General features: G+C 44.4%; 1 protein-coding gene across 1 annotated transcript in view; it reads right to left on the bottom strand.

The window, feature by feature from the left end:
- LOC125441536 (voltage-dependent N-type calcium channel subunit alpha-1B-like) overlaps positions 1-18,627 on the bottom strand; it is a 286,638-nt gene that overhangs the window by 57,176 nt on the left and 210,835 nt on the right. Inside the window, exons 29-36 of the mRNA XM_048512145.1 lie at positions 18,072-18,137; positions 12,919-13,056; positions 11,413-11,614; positions 10,706-10,870; positions 9,058-9,168; positions 8,826-8,909; positions 3,786-3,791; positions 794-910 (exon numbers count right to left, since the gene is read on the bottom strand). Coding sequence (XP_048368102.1) covers positions 794-910; positions 3,786-3,791; positions 8,826-8,909; positions 9,058-9,168; positions 10,706-10,870; positions 11,413-11,614; positions 12,919-13,056; positions 18,072-18,137 — 889 coding nt within the window. The remainder of the gene's footprint in view (positions 1-793; positions 911-3,785; positions 3,792-8,825; positions 8,910-9,057; positions 9,169-10,705; positions 10,871-11,412; positions 11,615-12,918; positions 13,057-18,071; positions 18,138-18,627) is intronic.

Genomic DNA, 18,627 nt, shown 5'->3' with positions numbered 1-18,627 from the left:
CAGAAAACAGTTGAGAGGAACATTGTTTTAGAAGTCTTGCAGGGACAATCAGGTTTGAGATGGAAGGGGATGGGACTATGGCCTTACCCCAACCCTTTAACCCAAGCCCCTGTGAGGAGTCATTTGCTGTCATTTGGAACTGAACACTAAGGGGGAAAGAAGAAAGCCATGTCTCGGAGGAAAGTGATTGCAACCAGGGAGGGGAAGAATTGCATTGAAAGGACCCCTAGCATCCTGTGCTCGAGGGGTCACAACAACCTGCAGGTATTCCAGGGGGGCACAAAAGATATGCAACTCTGATTGTCTATATCTCACTGTCCTAAAAACCTTACTGTTCTTTTAGAGGAGAAATTAGGACTAAAGAAGTATTAAACCAAGTCATCTCTCCCTAGTATAGACAAAAAAAAATTCAATCATTAATCAGAAAAGAGTCTTTACCTATGGGCGTTTCCCCACTCACCCCGATCCCCCCTATGCCGTGCACTGCTCTCAGCGTGCGGCATCCCTGGTGCGTGCCTGGGCGTCCCCAAAAGGCGGGTCATCAAAAGGCGCCACTTACAAGAGCGCCAGGGATGCCGCGCGCTGAGGGGGCGCGACAGCAGCAGCGTCGGGGCGGCTGTGCTGTCGCCGCCCCTGTTGTGGGGAGTGCCCCAGGACCCCGCGCTACTTGAGGAGAGTAGCGCGGGGCTTAAGGTAAGTGGGGAAAGGCCCTATGATTCTGAAAATATTGCTGGACACATGAAGAATAGTTCTTTGTTACAGAACTGAGCTCTCAGTCCTACTTTAGCCTCACCTTGAAAGACTGGACGAAGGTCCAGAGCAAAATCCGGATGGTGTAGCCCTGGCGAAGGAGTTTGATGAGTCTTGCAGCCCGGAACAGTCGAAGGAAGCTGAGGTTGATGAAATTGTCCTGAGGAGAGGAAAGGTTTTGTGTCCTTCAGATAAGGACAGGATGGGTAGCCAAAGCCCGCAAAAGAGAAACAAAAATTACCAGCTTCGCGTTCTAAGCAGCAAATCGGCCACCAGAAAACCTTCCAAAAGAAACATTAGTCAGTGCAGGTCACTCCACATGCAAGCACGTATGAGAAAAACCCTCTCCACAAGAGTCCCTCCCTTGGCTACAGGGAAATAGCAAAAAAGGGATTTGAAGAGAGTGCCCTCAAATGGTTTTCTGCTTGTATGAATGGGACAGGATTACAATCCATAAAATCCACTGTGGCTCGAGAAGGATGGAAATGAACCCATATAGGCTGAAAACAGAGGTCTTCCACCACTTTGCTTCAGGGGAAAGGAAGGGATTGCACAGCTCATGTTAAACACCTTCCTTTATTGGTAAAGGTTAAAAGGCTTGGCTGGAGATTAAGGGTATAGTTCCACTCCAATTAATGGAAATATTCCACAACAAGGGTTTCAGACAGACATAAGCAACAGATGGCAGGCCAGCCTGAACACCCAAAAAGCTCGTTTGTAGAAGGTGTAAAGCATCCCCCAGTAGAGTCTGCCTTGGAAACAGAATGGTATTTAATAGCTCATTTGATTTGGCCTATCTAAAGCCGGATCAAAGCAACACTAGAGTGGAGCTGTGATTTTTTCCCTCGCCCTTCTCTCTTTGTATGTGCTTGTTCAATCCTGCCTTCTATTTTCCATGATCAAAAACTATCCAGTGGCATAACCCAACAAAAATGTATTTGAGAGAAGTCCCCTCTCTATCAATCAAATAAGACATATCTCTTGGTTTGTTCTGAACCCAATTACTCTGAATGGGAAATGTTAGCAACTTAATTTCCATCTTTTTCCTTGTTTAAAAATCCCACTAGATACTTGGATTTCCTCTACTGCAGAAAGCGGCTGGGTGGGTAACACAGAGACACTGGGGCCTTATAGCCAAAGCCAAGCAGACCTAGTCTTGCTTTTCCCCCCATCATGGTAATTTTTCACTACTGGATGCCTGCTGAATTGAAAGTAGTTCCATAGGCTTTGCAGTTTTAGGTGCAAGAGGCTCGTGGCTTTATCCAGCCGCTAATTCAAAGGCTAAAGAGCTGATGGTCATGCCAATAGCGCTACATTCCACCAGCACCATTAAAAAGTTCAGGAAAATCAGCTGCTGGGCATGCATTTGGCTGGCATTTGTTTTGAAAAGGTGCAAGCAGCTCAGAGTTAGGTGTATACACTGTACTTCAGACTCAGTCCTGAAATAGAGAGCAAAGAGAAAAGCGCAGAGATCACAAAATGAGTAGGCGGCACCGAGCATGCACAGACCAAGCGAAAAAGCAAGGAACTGTCTTCCTGGGCTGCTCACAGCGAGCAAACCGGGAGCCAAGAATTCAGAGCTTCAGTTGTTAAGTTTTCATCCGTCCATTCACCCTTGCAGTTCGCCCAGCCTTTCCTTCCTAATTCAGCCTGAAGGCAGCGGACAGCATCAAACAACACTGAACATTATCATTTTAGTAAAAGGATCAGAGTGGCATTGTTTTTCTGTTTCTCTTTTAAAAACAGTTCCCCCTAATAAAAAAGGGCTCTACTCTGTATTTTAAGGCAGCTATTTCACATCTTTTCTGATTCGTGTCACTATTTATTTGTTTGTTTAGTTTTGTTGCTTGTTTGTGGAGTGTGGTGGGCTGAACCAGAGCTGAAATTTGCTTTGAGGAATCAAGCACCACTGTTCTAAATTAAAGTGGAGCTCCGCAGGGAGAGAAGGTAAGTGTGGGGGAAAACAGAGGTGCCGAAAAGTGGTGCCTCCAACTCGGTGCCGTTTGCATGGTGCCAGCTGGGAAACACTGATTCCCAAAACAGTGTTTCCGCCCCGGTGGTGGTGGGGAAGCATGGTGCTGCCTTGATGCAGAGGCAGCAGCCATGTGAACAGCTCCCCTGGAATGGTGTTTTTACCATTTACCAACAGGGGCACTGTTTTTAGCCTGTGTGGACTCCGCCTCAGTGAGGCATCCCATTACAGATTTCTCATCGAAGCTGCTATCCACCCATGTAGCATGATATTGTTCATGCTGACTGGCAGCAATTCCCCACGATCTCAAGTAGAAAAGGGGGCTCCCCAAATCTTGATACCTGAGATCTTTGAACTGGAGTTGCTGGATGCTGAATGCGAGTCACTTATCCAAAATTAGCCATCTTTCTTTGAAAAGGGAATGGGTATTTATAAATGAATAATGTGTAATTATATGCTATGAAAAAAAATATCCATGCCTTTGGAGGGGGCACCGAATCACCTAGCAGCATTTTCTTACACGCAAGCTCATATAATGTGTCAACAAGTAAAAGTATTTGACTGGCTAGCGCAATAGCCCTAATCCATACTTCCCATAGCAGGTTTTTCCAGCTCAACTACTGTCAAAGGATCTGATCACAGATCTTCAATGTCACATTTACTCGGGCTCAGTTGCTATGTAGTTATTTAACTCATCTTTGTTCTGTCGATATACTGCATTCTATACCGTGTCTATCATTTAAAATTCATTTTTGCATACTGTGAAATTAGCGTATTTCTCTTTTTAATTAATGTATTGAGTTTCACCTCTGTCAGTTATGGAAATACCAGGAATGAAGATATTGGTAACGGCAGGTTTGCATCCAACTACAATTAGTCTACAGAAAAACAATACCACAAGCAAATCTGGTCAACAGCCACAGTGCAAACAAAGACAGAGAGACGGTTTTCACCAACGCAGTCCGAAATCTCAAACGAAGATAAAGAGAAGTGAAGCAAAAATAAAACTAAGAGAAAAATTTTAAAAGCAGGAGATTGTTTTTAAAAATTCAATGAAACCAACCGTGTCCTATATGTGATGTTTTCATGGATGAACATTTGCAATATTATTTACAAGGTTTTGAGTTTAGATTAGTATTTGTTTAGAGCAGCAGGCGCACAACATACAGACGGAGACATGGGTTTTCGCATTGTATGTTGAGTGGATGGCGTGATTCGGCAGGAAGGTAAGGCAAAAAAAAAACAGGGAAAACAACAACAAAAGAAAGAAAAAAGAGAAAATGAGTTATTGGGACAAGCAAAGAACAGAAGCACCAAACGTTGTACTGGAAAAAATCAGGTGGTTTTGAAAAGTTTTTTTTTTCTACAAAAATGATCAGATCCTGGAAATTAAACACACTGCATCCAAGTATTTGCATTTCACATTGTAATGCAAATTATGAGACACTTCACAAACAGCTTTTGATCATTTTTTAAAACAATTCCCAGGCAAAGTTAGAGATGCCAGTTTCCAAAGTTTGCTTTTAGGTCCCAAGATTTCCCTCCTTCATTCCTCCTCTCCCGATGATGGGATTGGACAGATTTATAAAGTCAATCTATGGCTACCAATCTTGATCCTCCTTGATCTGAGACTGCAAATGCCTTAGCAGACCAGGTGCTCAGGAGCAGCAGCAGCAGGCCATTGCTTTCACATCCTGCATGTGAGCTCCCAAAGGGATCTGGTGGGCCACTGCGAGTAGCAGAGTGCTGGACTAGATGGACTCTGGTCTGATCCAGCAGGCTCCTTCTTATGTTCTTATGATGCTGAACAGCAAATCATATAATCGGCTTTGCACTCATCTGCAACCAGCTAGGTGGTGTGTGAGTCAAGAGCACTGGGACACAGGAATGGGATAGGATAGCATCTGGTGGAAAGATCCTGGGTGGGACACCTGTGCTGTACCTTGCTCAGAATAAAGATGACACCAGAATTGAGAATTCATCTGATATTTCCTGAACCATCTTTGCTCTAGAATGCTCCACTTGGGTCCTACTGCTTTGAGGATGGAATTAGGTGGGCAAACAGGACCCCAGCAAATCATTCTAGAAGACAGTCCAGGAAATGGTGCATGAATTCTCAAATCTGGTGTCATCTTTATCCTGAAAAAAGTATAGGAACATACATTGCTGTAGCTTTCTGATCTGCAACTTGGGCTGAGAAGCTAGAGAGAATAATGTGAGGGCAACCAACTAAATAAGGAATGTTTTGGATAGATATCTAGTCCACCTCTTCACTGATTAATTAGTTCATTGCTTGGATGGCATATACAGAAATGAGCAGCTTATCAAAATCCTGAATGCTATTTTGAGAATGATGGAAAAAGTCTGAGAGAATTGGTACCTTGATAAACCAAAGCTACTGCGCCCATTGAGCCACTGCCCGTCCTCATTGTCTCTGAAAGACTTATGATGGAATTCACCCCTAACCTCTTTCTCACTTCTCCTCCCTACTGTAGGCGCAGAAGGTATGAGAGGGATATATTTTACTATATGCAAAGGTTTTCTTCTTGCCCCCCCATTACTTTCTTTCTGTAATGGGGAGTTGGCAACCATAATGCAGCTGAGCAAAGAAAAGATGTAGGCCTGAAAGTCTATTCTCTTTCTGTTAATAGGCAAGCTTGATAGTCTAGCAGAATGCCATTTGTCCAGAGTTATACAGAATGTGCAGATTCAACTGTTTTAAGGTCTTACAGTTCCTAATCAGATACCTTGAATTTGCCCTTCTCCTAGAGACAGAAGAGAGAAACATAAAGATGTTTAGGCTCTCTTTTTGAGAAGAACAACAACAAAAGGCAAAATAGATAGGAAAGAAACAGGTCCTAGTTCATCTTGCATCAAAAGATCAGGTGTTCCCACCTTCCAATAAGGGTCTTAGAAAGTTCAATTGTTTGGGGGGAAAAGGGAAATCTCCACCTTTCTGTATGACTGAGTGATGATGATGAACTTTGGGGTGTATTCTTTTTACTGCTATTCTGATGTAACCTATAAAAGTAAGAACACACTGCTTTTTTATAGAGGCTCCCTGGTACTCTATTGACCATGGTTGGCTGAATAAAATTCAAAAAGATTTTATTCTGTATCGGCTTGAGCTTTCTTGAGCTTCTTTTATTTACTGCTTAACCTGCGTTAACACTACCTTAAGCAGACTTTCAAGTGTCATTTTCCCCCAAATATCCAAGGAAGGGGACTGTGATTCATGAAAGTTCACATTGAAATAAAATATTAGCATTTAAAGTGGCACTGGACTTTTTTCTTTCCCTAATTACCAGCTAAAAACACCTACTGGATTATTGACTATTTGCAATTCTGAAAGCGAAAAAGTGGAGGAAAACTGACATCTGTGTTTTTGCCTTTAAAAATAAAAAAAGTATCCACAGCATTCACAAAGATTACAAATACAACACAACTATGAAATCAAAAAGAAAGCCAATTATCAACACACACTCTTTGTCTTTTATCTTTACTCCTTTGCGGTCTGCTGGTTGTTGAGCCACTGACAGAACATGGGGCATGTGGCCAGGTGATCTGGTTTCCTTGGTTCAAGAAGAGGTTTTGCTTGGAAAGTGGAGGATGAACTAAGGCCAACCAGAACTCTGGAATATGGGCACAATCTCACAATCTGCTCCACTTTCCAATGTCATCTGAAGTAATCCTGTCTGGCCAGCAGACAAGACTGTCTGACAATCCAAGTACAGAAAAGATTCGTGTGATCGGATTCATCTGCATTTACATGGCCAGGAAAGGGGCTGGGAGGAAGTCCAGATTTAGACATGACTGCTTTTCTTGTGATTTGTTCTATCAAAGGGCAATGATAAATTAATGGAAAAAAATACACTCTAAATACAGATGGGGAACAAACCAACTAAGAGACCTGTCTCAAGCAGGTGTCCGGCAAGGAAACATATACATTCCCTAAATAACAAATAAATATTAACTATATGATTATTGGGGTGATATGGTTTCCGGGCTGTATGGCCATGTTCTAGCAGCATTCTCTCCTGATATTTCGCCTGCATCTGTGATTGGCATCTTCAGAGGATCTGATAGTAGGAAAGGAAAGCAAGTGGAGTATATATGCCTGTGGGTAAAAGTCAATAGGTGAGGGCATCTGAATAGGAGTGGCCTGGCAAGTGAGTAACACTGAAGTGTAGCATGTGAGTAACAATGGAGATAGCAAGGTCAATAGGTGCGGGCATCTGAATAGAAGTAGTCTGGCCTTTGTTCCCTTTGATTGTTTATTGCCTATATCCTGTGTTTGTGTGGAGCTGATTAGTCACTGTCTTGACTCTAGTGTTTTTTAAAACTGGCAGCCAAAACTGGCAGGAATTTGGAAAGCCTTTGACTATATATATAATTATTTATGCTTAGGAGCACAACATTGAACAGTAACATAAACAATGATTTCTTGCCATGGGACAGGCAGCTCTAGAGAGCAGCAAAGTAAAGAACACGACAGGGTTCCAAAACTGGCCAAAGCACCTTCACTAAAACATGAATGGGGCACACAGGAAAGCTGGAAGGCAGTCTGAGGGGATTCTCAGTTTGTGTATCCCGTTTCTCCTCTTACAAGATAAAGCAGTTCATTGAGAAGGCCTTGCCTGGAATATTGGCTCAAATGCTGGAACCAATACTCCTTGCCACACATCAGCCAAACTCCTTCCGTTTTCTGAGATTGCTTGATAACCTTCTGACTTCTGATGCTGCATCTCATTTGCAGGAAAAACCAGAAATGACAGAAACTGATGGAGAACAAAGAATTCCTTGCCATAGACCGGGGGCGGGGGGGGGGGGGGGGGGGGGGATTCACGGGAGAGCAAAACAAAGGACTGTTTTGCCACTGCCTACAAAAAAAAGGACATCAGGACAAAAGCAGAGGAACACACCCATAGCCTCTAAGATACCATTTTGTTAGAACAGCATTTTCTAGAGAAGTTTACAAACGGATTGGTTGCCAAAGGGTAACCAGAAGATTATTTTATCACAACTCTGGTACTATTAGGCATATGCTATGCCAATCACACCAAGCTGCATGTGCCCACTTCTTTTGCATAATTTACTCTAGTCTTACAGCTAAGGGGAAAGGGCTTTGCAGGGCACTGAAACCCTGTCCCTTAAATGCACAAAGCCCTACGCAGATTTTCTCTACCTTCTGAGATACCATATTGTTCAAGTTTTGTTTTATAAGGGAAGAAATTTGCTTGTTTATTTTTCAGTAGCGAAACTATGAGAGTTTTTAGATGCTGAATGGAGTGATCAATAGCAAATTTCGCCAGTGTCTTGCATTTGCATGGAATTTGCAAACATACACATATGCCTGTAATGGGCAGCCCCGTCCAAACTGCGGGGCTTTCAGACACAGCCCCATAGCTGCACCCCCCTGCTGTTTCCAGGAGAGCTTTCCAGCAGTGAAGGGAGCCAAAAGGGGGGGAAACCCATAGGAGAGCCCTCCATAGGGCTCCCGTGGACTTATGCCACCAAAATGGTGACGTAAGTTCAGGAGTCAGGTGCCAGTGTGTCCGGCGGTGAAGCAGGGGTGGAAGCTGGCTACCATTGGCCCCTCCCTCAGCCATGCCCCCGGAATTCTGCTGTGATGCCAGGGGTGCCGAGGGCAAAGGGCTTCGCTCCCACTTGCAGATGCACCCCCCACCCCTGAATGGGGCTGTTAGCCATCTGTTTGCTTGGAAGTCTCTAAAGGTAGGGGGGATAATTCATACATGGGGGGCAGGAGAAAGTGGGCATATGATCCTGCTCCCTTTTTTCTGGGTGATCCTGTTGAATTTGCACAAGCCCTAAGGAAGGATATTTCTTCTCAGGCAGCTGGACAGCAGCTTTGAATGAACGGTTAGAAAGTGCTTCCCAGTGCGTACCCTAAATCTGCAGCACTGTAGTTGAAAATCCCCCATCTTTGTGTTAGACCACTTGTTTCATAAACCAGGCTCATCTTTAAATGTCTCCCAGTCTTTTGAAAGATGCCCAAGTAGACTACAAGGGAGTCAAGTCAGTGTGACCTTTTGGGCAACATTTTGCCACCTAAAAAAAGCAAGTTTGTATGACCTCTACTCACCGCAATCTCCGTTACTAAAATATCAGTAATACTTCCCAAGACAGTGACAAAATCAAAGATGTTCCAGGCATCACGAAAGTAATTCTGCAAGACAAAGAAATTAGGATAACTCAAAGGTACTTGCCCAGGTTAAGCTATTTCCCCTGAACGTTACAGAAATGGGGATGAGCTTTGAAATACACACAAACACATACACATGTTCAACGGATTGGAAAGTGGGGAGAGAGCCTACCAGTGCACCGAAGGCAATGATCTTCAACACACACTCCAATGAAAACATGGAGGTAAACACAATGTTGAGGCATTTCAGCATTTCTTCATACGGAGCTGGAGCGTCATAGAACTAAATCGAGGGGAAAGAAAAGCAAGTTACCAAAAGGTTTAGCAACTGCTATTCACTAGTGATTTTTTTAAAAAGTTTCACATGTGTTACAGGAGCCATCCTCTTGTCTTATCACACTGGATCTCTAGATGCAAGTGACACTCACATCAGAAGATGTGGCTGCAATATGTTGTCCTGATTACGTCGAGAAGCTTCCAACATCCCTGAGATTTATTAAGAAAGTTTTATTTATGAGAACTATCTGATCCAGGTCAAAATTTAGTCTAGTGCCAACAACAAAATACTTAACTAATCTGGGCCTAGCTCACTTCTGAGTCCTTGAGATAACTTAGCATTGGGTACTGCCCAGTGGTGGGATCTAAAATTTTTAATAACAGGTTCCGATGGTGGTGGGATTCAAACAGTGCCGCCGCCGCACACACGCACCTCCAGTCCCTATTGGGCAGGGAGGTTGCTTTAGTAACCCCTTCTTGGCACTCAGAAAAAATTAGTAACCACTTCTAGAGAAGTGGTGAGAACTGGTTGGATCCCACCTCTGGTACTGCCTGAAAGTGCCGTGCATATTGCTGACATGCAATGAGGCAAAAACTGCCTGACTTCAGTAGTGCTGCCATGGTGAACTCGATCATTTGAGGGGGGGGGGAACCCTGTAAGACATAATATTCTGCATTCTTGGGGGAGGCACTAGTAGCCCATTCTGACATATCAATTTCCTTGCCCCTGGAATGAAAGGCATTTTTACATCAGAAAAAGCTATACAAGCTGCCAGACCCTTATTGCATCAGGTCAGTGGAGCAGATGTTGGCTTTCTCTCAGTTGCAACAGTAGAAATATAGTTTTCAGTTTTCCGCTCCAAATCTTCTACATAGGGTTACTATGGAGAATGTTGTCTCATGGGGGGCTAGGGTTGACAAGTCATAACCAGTAACCCCTGCAAGCATCTAGGACCATGGTGGCGAACCTTTGGTACTCCAGATGTTATGGACTACAATCCCCATCAGCCCCTGCCAGCATGGCCAATTGGCCGTGTTGGCAGGGGCTGATGGGAATTGTAGTCCATAACATCTGGAGTGCCAAAGGTTCGCCACCACTTATCTAGGAGAGGCAGACTGTTGGTGCCAGTGTGACATTACTGGGGATTCTAGGCTTTTCACAACTCTATGTAAAACCATCTAGTTTTTGCAAAGCCTAGAGCATCCCTTGACATCATTTTGTCAGCATGCTAGCTGAATGGAATTTGGGGTTTCATGTCCCTTCCTGTCCCCCAGCAACAGAACCCACTTTAATTTATTTTATAGCATTTTAAGATATATTTCTTCTCCTATTCCAAGGGTTCAGGGTGAATTATCTTGCAACATGTGCGGAAAGGTCAGGTTGACAGTCAATTACTTGCTCAGAGCGGTGACACCTTGACCTTCAGAATGGCCATGGAGGGTGGGTATCTGTACCTGGATTTTCCATGGGCAAATGCAATGTGCCCTTCCACCACATCATAATGGCTCTCTCAAGCCACAAAACTGAACATGAAGTCACTAACCTTCATCATCAGCACAATGGTGTTGAGTGCAATCATGACCATGATAAAATACTCAAAAGGAGGAGACACCACAAATTTCCACATCTTGTACTGGAACGACTGCTTGTTTTGAGGCATGTAGCGGGTTAGAGGTTTGGCACTTATGGCGAAGTCTATGCAGGCTCTCTATAAAGATAGGGTAGGGAAACGACAGGAAAAGAAACTGCTCATAGCGAGTGCTTTCCATTTGCATCCAAGTCTAATCATAAATGCTGAAGTGAAGGATGTCTTCAGATGCTATGGTTTTCCAACAAGGGGGGTGGGGTGGGGGTGAATTCAAGCAGGCTCCTTACATTCTGTGGCAATACATATTCCAGACTCAGTTTTTCATTATTTTGCCCTTTTATAAGTGGTAGGTATTCTTTGGCTTTGCTTTTGTTGTCTCAGCCCACTGGCAAACCAGAGTCAATCCAGAACCGGGGCAAATCTTAATGCCTATCTGGAACTTCAAAGCGGCAGATTAAATTCTGAAGGAAGCCAGACAGAGAAACTCACTCACATGAATACACCAGAATCCCCATGGCTTTGTATTAACCCCAATTTGTGATGTTGTGAATTGGATCTATCACTGTCACAGGCAAGCAAAGCTGTTAAGACTGACCCTGGAAGGCAACATGATTTAGGTTAGCCCTGGCAGCATTTTGCAGTGCTATGACCCACACAAATACCTCATTTTTCTCTAGGCTGCATTCAGACATAACTTTGTCACCCTGCTCCTGGAAGGTGATGATGATTAAAGCCACAAAGATGTTGACAAAGAAGAAAGGGAAGACAACGAAATACACCACATAAAAGATAGACATCTCCATCCGGAAACCGGGGCTTGGGCCTTGGTTTTCGTACGTTGCATCAACGGAATGCTTCAAAACGCTGTGAATGACAAGCAGGCAGAGAAGTCAGATGAGAACCTGGGATAGAAAGTCACAGCACAGAAACAAAAGGGATCCCCCCCCCCCGAAAGTAAGCCATGTAAAGGAAAAGAGGAACATAAAAACAAGCTTGACTTAAAATGTAAAGTGTATTCATTCATATCGCACATGCAACTTTACAGAACTAAATACAAACATGGCTAAAATCCCATCCACAATAAAGAGAAAGATCTCAGTAAAAATGCAACACTGAATACTTTGTCAAATAATGCAAAGAAGCTGAATTTCAGCTCATTCAACAGGGCAGGATGTTAATACCTCACAAAGAAGAAGGAGCTCTTAATGAGCATAGGATTAGGAGAAAATAATTGCTTACCAGCATTGAATTGAAATGATATTTTTGAAGTTCCCCTCATATGGAGCTGTTGTTGATAATGACAGCTTCTTGTGAAAATTGGTTCTCTTTGGTTTTGTGATTAAGGCTTATATCAAAATGGAAACAGACCAGCACTACTGAAGTTTAAATGGACAGCCATTGTTCAGCCCCTTCAAAGAGCTAACTTTTGATGTTATGCTGAAATCCAAGTTCAGTCTTTCAAATCTGAAGTCAACATTCATCCTGACCTATCAAATTGTAGTAGAAATTCAGCTTCTTTGTGTTATTTTGCAAGGTGTGCGACATCGTGTAGCTAGTTTGATCTTTCCCTACTACTGATTGGGTTTTATTCTTTTAAAAATATTTTTATAAGTATACATTTTTACGTATAAGTATTACAAAAATTTAGAGCAAACCAGGGGAATAGTCAGAAAGTAGAAAATTAGGAAACTGTGTGGATGCTCCCCACACCCCAAAATCCCTGCTCTGGTTTGTTTGCCAAACCAGAACAAAATCTCCAGGTGGATATAACCGAAGTAGGAGTCAGAAACCAAGAAATTCACAAGTTTTAAGCCCAACAGTGAATCTAATTGTGAACTTGAACAATTTCCCCATTTCAAGGTTACTGACTTTTTGAACATGTTCTGTGAAGTTTGCAGGTCCTAAAGCAGAATAAATGTATAGGTCAAACAAGAGTGGACAATCAGGTAGCAACAAGTATCTGGGGAATCCAGCTGTTCAGAAAAACACACTCTCTGCTTCTTAATGTTTCTGATTTGTTCAGCAACCGTAAAGGAGTAAATACAGAAGCTCAACTGACAAGGGAACATCTTCACGAGTCTTTTTTTTACTTTTCCCAACTGTGACAAAGGACCAAAGCAGTTATTCCCAGACAGCCAACAAAGATAGACAGCACCATACAAACTTACGTTGGCCATCCTTCTCCCGTAGACACCGTGAACAGTGTCAGTAAAGCCCAGAGAACGTTGTCATAGTGGAATTCATATTTATTCCACTTCCTGGGTTGAGCTTCCACCTCATCCTTCTCATAATCCAAATACTGGCCCCTGGAAGAAACAGAATAAAAAATTCAAACAGGCTCAGTGCCAAGGAACAGAAGATGTCTAATGGATTGGGAGTTGTTCCCTATGTGCTACGCCCAAGTCAATTTGCTACAGACAGTCCTAGTTTTCAAGACAGGCCCCTGGTCAATCATTGTCCTTATTTTGCCTGTTACATTGATGTCTCTTCAGGGGAAAATTGCTATTGTGTGTACATGTGGGCTGGTGTGTCAGTTTTTTTTATCCCACCCGTATCAACTGTTAATCCAGTAAACTGTGTGTTTGAGAGTCACCTAGATTAAACACTCTATGAAACATTCCTCTGTCGTCTTCTTAATGGAAAATCTTATGATCAGTTTATTAAAATGCCTGTTTCAGAGGACAGCTAAAGACAGATTATTATAGGAGACTAAATTAATATGGTTGATGGGAAGCAGAGCCTTCAGCCATCAATAGACATTTGGAGTCAGGACGGAGATGACATAAATACACAAACAGCCCTGTTTTCATCTGTAAAAGGTTGGAGGCTATGGGTTTTCATTAGTGCAAAGATATGATCTGGCAGTGAAACATGAAGATGCCTGGAAACTGAAGCAAAGAGAGTTTGTATCCTCTTCCCTGACAGGAAGGAAGGTCTTCACCTTTGATGATCTTTTGCTAAAAGCTGCAATTCATGACCTGAAAGATACATTCCAGGATTCTTCGTGTGTGCATGTGTGTGTGTGTGCGTGCATGCGTGCGTGCATGCGTGGGGGGGGGGGAGAATAAAACAGCCAGTACCCCAGTGCCTCAGTATAGCCTGAAAGAATAATGTTTCCTGGAATGCACTTTGCACCTCTAGCTAAGGGAAGCCCTGGAAGTTCTCCTTTTAGCACTGGGATGGAAAGAAGGAAAGAGAATACAGAGGACCACACTGTGGTGACCCGAATCTCGAGTTCCTCACATAACATCTACCAGGGACAGAGAGATAGCATGGCTGAGAATAATCTTGGCTGCTGTTGCTGCCTGGTAACGGGCAGGGAGAGGGGCGGGCTCCGTGCCGGAGTCCAGCCCAGCAGCCGGGGCCATTCTGCTGTTGGCATGAGCATGTGATGTAGGTGGCGGGGGTGGGGCCATGGCCTTATAAGGGCAGGCTGGTTGAGCTTCAACAGCTTCTCCCACCCACCCTCCCTCATTTTTCAACCTTGTAGTGTTGCTCTGTTGTTTGTTGGGCTTGGTTGTTATTTATTATTATTATTATTATTATTATTATTATTATTATTATTATTATTATTATTATTATTATTATTATTATTATTATTATTATTATTATTAATTAAATTTGATAAACCGCCCACCCCCGAAGGGCTCTGGGTGGTGTACAACAAAATCACAACTAAAACAATGTGCACAATAAATAAGTGATAAATAGTTAAAATACATAACTCAGAATAAGCAGCATTCTAAAACCCAGAAAAACAATATTAATAATACTAATGATGGCTCCCAGTCCCAAGGCCGGGAGGGGACAGACAATACCGAAAGATGTCACATCGGTAGTGCCAATGATGGTACAGCATGCAACACAGGGACATCCAATCTGCGGCTGGCCTACCCAAAAGTTCGTGGAACAATTTGGTCTTACAGGCCCTGAGGAAATCACTAAGATCCTGCAGGGCCCGCACCGCTGATGGAAGTGTGTTAGATAACAGAAGTCTGGGGGTGGGGGCTACTCAGAGCAGGATACTACTGGGTATGAAACAGCCAGCTGAGCATTTTAGTTATGCACCATTCAGTCTTCCTTCTTCTCCTTTAGCTTCCATTTTGAAATTAAGCAGAAAAGTTTGTTTTTCCTCCTTCCCGCTTGACTTTCATCCCCCACCCTCTTTGCAGATGTTGAACCTGTTTGTGGCTGTGATCATGGACAACTTTGAGTACTTGACACGAGACTCTTCCATCCTAGGACCCCACCATCTTGATGAATTCATTCGCGTTTGGGCAGAGTATGACCCCGCAGCCAGGTATTTATACTTACATGTACTCCTTGCTCTTGCAAAGTAGCGTTTGGGTCGATCGATCTGTTTTCGTGTGGTGTCAGTTTCACAGCTGAGGGACAACCTGTAAAATGCAGTTCACCTGGTGATCATGTCATCACCTTGGACTCTTCTAGCCATCGGCATGCTCTGCTCTTAGGAGAGAGAAAAGGAAGAATTACCATGCAGCGAAGGAACTGATTTCCATCAGAGTATGATGTACTGGGGGTGGTTGCCAGAGGAGTGAACATGCCATGTTTTCACACCACTACCGATATTTGCAGATCAGAAGTCATCACTCAGGAATTTCCTTTGGGCTAGTCTGGAGACAAAAGAAAAAGAGAACAAAGTAGTGATGTTTAAGAAAAGGTGGCTGTGACATCTGGAAATGCAATTCAATGCATTTTTGCCTTTCATTTCCCCAGTGGGACAGAAACAAAAATGTGTTTTTTTCCCCTCTTCTCCTCCAGTATTCCCTGACCATCAGTAGTAATTCAATGTAATATCTGAAGCTAAGTTTTGTAGACTGACTCAAGTTAATATACAAGATAGATCCTTTTATTAACTGGAGGTATCCTTGTTCTGTTTTAATTATGCCGTCTTCCCATTGTTGATATTTGCCTTTTTAAAAAATTGCATTTGTATTTTTGCTGCTTAGAACAGTTAAGCTATGATGTGAATTTTTTGAGGGTTTCAAAGTGTGTGATTTTTTAAATGATCTTCACAACTATTGTGAGAAATGGGCTTGTAACTTATCTTGCAAAGAAAGTTGCTCTTCATTCATGAGACAGCATAAAAACAAAACATGGGTAAGATTAGTCCCCAACATGAAGTTACTGGGGGTCAAACTTGATATTATTATGGTTCAGGCTGGTAGATTTCAGTGCTGTTTTACAGCTGAAATTGGCTACTGAAAACATTATGTGTGAGTGAGACGGGTTACCTGGTCCCATTGTGCTGCGAGCCTAATCAGGGCACTCATAGCATTTTTAAATGGCCAAGTTCAGTTATAAAATGACGCCAGCATTGATGGGTTACGCCCAGTGGTGGGATTCAACCGGTTCACACCACTTTGGCACAACCGGTTCTTAAAATGGTGCTTGTAAACAATCAGTTGTTAAATTATTTGAATTCCCACCACCAGAACCTGTTGTTAAATTATTTGAATCCCACCACTGGTTGCGCCCATGGATAGAATAGAATAGAATAGAATAGAATCTTTATTGGCCAAGTGTGATTGGACACACAAGGAATTTGTCTCCGGTGCATATGCTCTCCGGTGCATGGATGGTGTAGCATCTCATTTGACCCTGGGGTCCTTAAGACCTAGCATGATTAATTTTGGGGAAGACAGCTAACATCGAGAAGCATAGTAGGGCAAGCAGCAATATTGATGGCAAAGTTGCACCTGGCTCTTCCTTTGGGATGGCAGCCAGCCTCCTCCCATCTTCATAGAATACAAGGAAGATGTACAGACCAATGTCCCCACTGCTAGTCTAATCCTCAGTCTTGTCCTTCCTTCCTGTACAATTCCTTTAAGCATTATGTTCACACTTACCCATTTATGCATTGGTCATTTACCAGACTTTTTAAAGAGAAAATGAATAAATCAATAATCTGTCCAGCTGGATTCTGTGACTAACTCGCAGAGTCATTTTCCCTCAGAGCACGACCATGGAAAAGAAATGAGCAACTTGGGCTGAATATAATGAGGTTTCACCAGGCTGTAAATGTTGGGTCTTTGATGCTGCCTCAAGAAAGTCTGAGCAGTTCACAACACCAGGAAAAGAATAGCGATTCAACCTTAGCGCATTCCTTTTTCACTACAGCTCAAAGATGTTTTTTTCCCTCCTCTCTCTGAACGGAGGCTGATGTTCTGTTGGAAATGAGAGGGCCGTGAAATGAATGTGGCTTTTACATTTTTCTTCTTCTTCTCTGTTTCTTGTCTTCAGGGGGATGGCGGAGTGGGGCTCCAGAAAGGGGCTATGTCTTTGAGTCGTTTTTTGTCACAACTTACCGATTTTTCCTTTCCAGTTGCCGGATTCATTATACGGATATGTACAATTTATTACGAGCTATTGCTCCACCTCTGGGCTTAGGAAAGAAGTGTCCACATAGGGTGGCATACAAGGTTTGGAACTTTAGAAAAAAAACCCCATCCAGTATTACTTTTTCTTTTGCCTTGCTTTTGAACTTCTGTTTTTGTACCTGAACCGCAAAGGCAAAGAAAAAAAAAACAAGAGTAAACTGGAATGTAACTAACCCATTGCCTGAACAGGAATGATTGACAGGCACTGGGGGGGGGGGGTGGGGGGGGGGGGGGGTGGGGGGGGGGGGGGGTGGGGGGGGGGGGGGGTGGGGGGGGGGGGGGGTGGGGGGGGGGGGGGGTGGGGGGGGGGGGGGGGGGGGGGGGCGTGGTGGGGGAGGGGCCGGGGGTGGGGGGTGGGGGTGTTGGGGGGTGGGGGGAGTGGGGGGGGGGGGGGGTGGGGGGGGGGGGGAGTGGGGGGGGGGGGGGGTGGGGGGGCAGGGGGGGTGGGGGGGGGGGGGGGGGGGTGGGGGGTGTGAGGCGGGGGGGGGGGAGTGGGCGGGTTGGGGGGGGGGGGGGGGGGGGGGGGTGGGTGGGGGGGGGGGGGGGGGGGTGGGGGGGTGGGTGTGGGGGGGGGGGTGTGTGGGTGGGTGGGGGGGTGTGTGGGGGGGGGGGGGGGGTGGAGGCGCGCAGGGCCAGGGGGGCGTGTCCCCAGGCCTCGGCGACACGCCGGAGGCCCAGGGACAAGCCGGGTCGTGCGGGCGCCAGCGCTCCGCGGCGCCGGCTGCCCGCCTCTTCCCAGGACCGTCCGTGCGGACGGTCCCAGCGTCTTCGGGTCGGCGCGAGAAGCGCCGACCCAGCCGTTTCCGCTGCCATGCGGAAACGGCCCTAGTTTCTTTTAAAATTGGGCTATTAGGGATAAATCATTTGTACTCATGGTAGCATTGAGATCACCAGCTATAAGCACCCTAGCATTTGAATACTTAGAGGTGGCACTCTCAATATTGACCTCCAGATTTTGCCAAGCTTCCTCCATTTCTTGCCGACCCCTAAGGGAGGGAATGTAAACATTCACAAAGATTAAGCTTCCCTCACGCCAAGAGATGTACATAGACTGGGCCAGGTGGGAGGGAGTTCTTCACCATTTATCCCAGTTGCCATGGAAATTAGTTTACCAAGACCACCCTTTAGTATTCCTGGCCCTTTCCCTGGGTTAGCTTTAACATGGCATGTGTAATATCCACCAAGCTCTAGGGGATCTGCACACAAAATGTCTTGTAGAGTGATGATGTCAAATCTTTGATAGAAGAAAGGAAGATCTGTTGCTTGCGATAGACATCTGTACCATATGGCAACATTCCAAGATAGAATGGAAAGGGTGTATTCCAGGGAGGTAGGAGTCTGGCATCAATCTTCTATAGATAGTCTAGTGCTCTTTCCTTGTCAAAAAAAACACACATCCATTGTTAATAATGTCAAGTCTCATGGGTTGATTCGTAACTATGGCCTGCTCTTCACTGCAATTCACCTTCCCATTAT

Source organism: Sphaerodactylus townsendi, linkage group LG12 (assembly GCF_021028975.2).
Source record: "Sphaerodactylus townsendi isolate TG3544 linkage group LG12, MPM_Stown_v2.3, whole genome shotgun sequence".
NCBI lineage: Eukaryota > Metazoa > Chordata > Lepidosauria > Squamata > Sphaerodactylidae > Sphaerodactylus > Sphaerodactylus townsendi.
Note: the sequence above shows the minus strand (reverse complement) of the source record. Positions and strands in the feature narration are given on the sequence as shown.